General features: G+C 38.2%; 1 protein-coding gene across 2 annotated transcripts in view; it reads right to left on the bottom strand.

Moving 5' to 3' along the window:
• LOC109217311 (uncharacterized GPI-anchored protein At1g61900-like) overlaps nucleotides 1–3,782 on the bottom strand; it is a 7,361-nt gene extending 3,579 nt beyond the window's left edge. For both annotated transcript variants that reach the window (XM_019381553.1, XM_019381552.1), the window contains exons 1-3: nucleotides 3,489–3,782; nucleotides 1,994–2,133; nucleotides 604–1,455 (exon numbers count right to left, since the gene is read on the bottom strand). In XM_019381553.1, the coding sequence (XP_019237098.1) occupies nucleotides 604–1,455; nucleotides 1,994–2,027 (886 nt within the window). In that variant the 5' untranslated portion in view covers nucleotides 2,028–2,133; nucleotides 3,489–3,782. The remainder of the gene's footprint in view (nucleotides 1–603; nucleotides 1,456–1,993; nucleotides 2,134–3,488) is intronic.
• Between the last annotated feature and the right edge of the window lie 823 nt (nucleotides 3,783–4,605).

Genomic DNA, 4,605 nt, shown 5'->3' on the forward strand with positions numbered 1-4,605 from the left:
TACACCTCGATGAATTTTGCTGATCTCTATGTCCTTCACGATATGGAAATATTTATTTGTTTTATCAGTCATTGTTGCGATTTTCAAGCCACAATTTTAGTTCAAATAGGAAAGGATGAAAGCACTGCTCTAACAAGTCACAAGGAAGATACCAGATCCTACTAAACAAAGATGTCGAAAGCTAGGTCCTATAGGCTCCTAAAGCAACATCCTAACCAGGATCAGCATGAAAGACTGAAGATTTGATTTTCATCCCAAAAGAGAAAGGACAGAAGATTTGATCCTCAAACGCTAACATGCAAGGTTAGCATTACAATCATCTAATCTGTATAGTAAATCATTTCCATGGGCAGTTTTTTTAACCCCTATGGCGATAGAAAAATTTCTACTGAATGCATCTCAGTCGGAGTAGCCAAAAATCAAACATCCGAACCCCGTGTTGACAAAAATATAAATATGAGATTAGAGTCAGGTTCACCATAATAATTTTGGAGGAACTCTAGCATAGTCAAATAGATCAGAACGAGAAACATGAGTTCTTCTAGAACCATAAAATATCACAAACACGTTCAGGGCCAGATGTGTCAAAACTCAAAAACTAACCTTTGTTAACTTTGCAGGAAGATAACAACCGAAATGCAGAATTGGCATCATCAAATCGTAGTTTTCTTGCAATCCATGAATAGACCACTCCTTTACAGTCATTAAGTGTATCAATTTCACTAGGCACTCCAACTATGTTCTTACCACCAAGACTCGTCTTTATTCCTGAGATCTGAAGCGCAGCCTCAGAAATAGCATGCTGGCAAACAGGCCTACAGCATTCTTTAAGAGTATCAACTGTGCTGCAAGCCTCCAACAACTTGCTTGTATTCACTGTTTCCTCGAAAGTGCCAATGTCCTTCACGGGGCAAGACCCACCAGTTAGATTTGATGACTTCACAGAGCATAGGCCAGGAATTGAGCTGTTTGCTCCTTTACTAGCTAATATACTGATGATATCTCTAAAACAATCATCAGCTACCGCACTTTGTAAAACTAAAGTATCAGAATGGTTGCTGTAAAACCCCTGGAATATGTGGAGTAAGCTATTGAACTGTGGACAACATATTACATTTCCTACAACTGTTGACAAAGACCGAGTACAATCAGATGCTGTCTTATCTGTGATGCTGGAAATAACAGAGAAATTTACAGGGCATCTTCCCGTCAAGACAGGGTCATATGTCTTCGGAAACGAAGGGTACATTGGTGGCAATGGCTTCACTGGGAAAGGATAACGAGGTATGACAGCAGGCGGTATCTCAATTGGTTCAAAGATTCCACTTTTGGGAGGGCTAGCCAGTTCAGATGTGGAAGAAGTTTCGCCTGTTTTATGTGGCACATGTAGAGCCACTACATTCTGACAGCTGGCCAACCAGATAGCAACGACTAGCAGCTGATGGCTCAACAAACCTGCAATCAGATGCAACAAGTAAGGGCCTGGATAGAATACAAGTGCACATGCATAAGCAGGAGTTGGGAAATATCAAGATGCATCTTGGAAGTGGTAATTTCATGCAATTAATTTAAGTAAAACTACCCTAGAAATTTTACTGAAATAAAAAAAAATACCCTTGAAATTTTGACAGAACTTCAGCACTATAAAATCTTTCAGCACACAAAGAAACCACAAGGCAAAACCAACTACAGCACGGCATCTTGCTCATCTTCATTCAGAAAGGAATATTATAATGGCCACTACCAGGAAGAAAATGAGAATAGGCTACCAAAAATCAGTACAAACTCTCGACAACTGCCAGCTAAATTATGTCTGCTAAAATACTTTGTAACAACAGCTTGGATGCCATTCTTTAGGGGACAAAACAGAAAGCCACCAAGGACATGAGTACATTTACAACAGATAGCACATAGTTAAAGTCTAAAATTCTCTTCCCCTGTCTCCAATAAGATAAAGTCTAGCATATTAATTTTCACAAGTCCAGTACTGTACCCTTGAGACGAGTGGCGGTCATCGCACAAGCCATGCCTCTGCTAACCCTCCGGCAACATGGATACGCACAATCAATACCTTTATGCTGCTGATGGTACGGCAATTGAGCTGGTCACATAAATATTATGACGTACCAGTACCTATGATAGATTCAGCCACTGGGTTAATTGAGAGATAAGGCAACACCCAAATAATCTGAAATTGCCTTAGATAGTGTATGGCATACATATTTGTAAATAAATTTATCGTATTTGTAAAGAAAGAGGTACACCAATTTAATAGCAGCATTTTTTTATAACATTGGTATTCGGACCAGCTTATGCACCTCGACTAATTTCACGGGGTACTTACTACCTCCCACCAACACAGATACTGGGTAACTCTATCTACCAAGTCTTGGACAGATAAGAAGAAACCATCTAGTGTTTTGCCTCCGTTGAGATTTAAACTTGAGACCTCATGGTTCTCAATCCACTTCATTGACCACTAGGTCACACCTTCGGGAACAATAATTCAATAGGCACATAATAGTTCCAACTTCCAAATGCCTCTTTTTCTCTTTCAAGAAACATAAGCAAACCAATGTTCTTCAATATCATTACAAAGAAGTGCCAAGGAACTTCACAACAAAATAAATGCAGAATCTCATGACCATGTCATAAGTTACACTCGTCTCTAGATGCCATGGGAACAAAAGCGGACTGAAATCTCTTCACATATCAGACTGTTGTTCTCACCTAATCCCATTATTATGATCTTCCAAATTTGGAGAAATATGGAAGTTTAGGTCCACTATTTCCCCCGACTTTCTATAACCTGAAAGTTCTACCGCACAAATGAAACTTTACAACAAAACATATACAGATAAAAGTTACAATCAGAAATTTCATGATTCTTCCAACTCTTTCCCCCCAATTTCTTGTATCACTAGACTTCCATCTTAACAGAAATATCCTAGTCCATTGATGACATGACCAAAGTCGGATCCAGAATTTGAACATTATGAGTTCAAGATTGGGATTCTACTACAACCCATTCGTTTTATTGTGTCCGAAATCTATTATTTGTACTTATTTCGTGGTATAATTACTATACACTGACGTTCTAAATAATATTTACACATCTAGCCACTTAAAAACCAGCTACTACCAACTCAAGTGTATACAACTTAAATCCATATTTCTTTTCCTGTTTCTTTATTTATTTAAAAAAAAAATTTATGTTCGTTTCTTCTATAGGGAAAGAATACTCCTTTTTAATAAAAAGAAATGCCAATTAAAAAATTCAAAATTAAAATGAGGAGTTAATTTTCCTATAGAAAAAAATAAAGATAAAAAAAACAATTACAAACTCAAGAACTAAACAAACAGGAAGTTAAAATGCGGCTCAAAATACCTAAGATCCAAAGCTACGAAAAGCATAGAAATACAGAAAATTTTAACTGCATAGTTATATATAGATAAATAACAGAAATAGAAAAAATAATGAAACATACCTGAAGTTAAAATTCAGTAGAGACCAGAAATTCTCCACATCATTTGTCATTAAATGAATGCTTGGATCCAAGGAATTGTAGACTAAGAGACTCAATAAATCGACAAACGGTTTGATTCAGTGTATATATCCATTAAAGGGTAAGTAGTAAATGGGCGTGCCAAATAAGAAAGAACCCTAGAATCAGAGGAAGAAAGAGTAGTAGCAGCAGGTAGGTGTTCAGGAGGGGGTACGGGGATGTGTTTTATTTATTTTAGAGGTGCCGTTTTAGGGGAAATTGCCTGTTATGTACATCAGTGGGAGTCCAGACATAAGAATGGTAAAATATGGAAGAAAAAATAGTTGAAAATTAGAGTTTTATTTGGATATGAATATAATTTTGGGCTGTTTTAATTTTTTATGAATGATTTGAAATAAATAAAAAAATTGAAAAAAAAATTTTAGAATTTTTTAAATTTTTTGAAAAATTTCGAAATTCATCTTCAAGTGAAAATCGGTAGGTAATTCATTCTTAGGTGGGAACTTTTGCTCCTACGCTCGACCTTTTCTCTCTCTAACATTCAAGAACGCTGCTTCTGAAAATTTGTGCCGGCCACATTTTTCCGGCGACACTTCACGCATCGGCGCAGGTAAGGTAAGGTTTTCTTTTCTCCTCCTATTCTCGTTCTCTCTCTTTTCTTTGTTCCCTACTCCCTTCTCTTTCTCTCGATCTCTTTCCCCTTTTCCATGTTTCTTGGTGTCAGTCGTCGGTCACCGGGAATCACCTGCTTTCGGCAATAGCCTTAGGTCCCAGGCATCACCCCTTTACTCTCCCCAACTACTCTTTCACTCCCGCCTCTCTCTCTCATCTCTTCTGCTCCCAACCCTAAACTGTCGGCGACAGCTATTGTCCGGCAATCACATTTCTTTTTCCTTTCTTCCTCTGCTCCTTCTCCTTTCTTCCACTGTCCTGTTTTATTGCACGGAACAGTCGCCCTAGGCGGCAACCCAGGTAATTTGTGGTTTTTGTCTGATATCTTGGACAGGGCGGGACAGACAATTTTAGCCAGGCTTAAGCACACGGGTTCGGGAGGAAGCAACATTCAGCGAATTGGCAAGCGTATCCAGACATCTCCGAC

Source organism: Nicotiana attenuata, unplaced genomic scaffold, assembly GCF_001879085.1.
Source record: "Nicotiana attenuata strain UT unplaced genomic scaffold, NIATTr2, whole genome shotgun sequence".
Lineage (NCBI taxonomy): Eukaryota > Viridiplantae > Streptophyta > Magnoliopsida > Solanales > Solanaceae > Nicotiana > Nicotiana attenuata.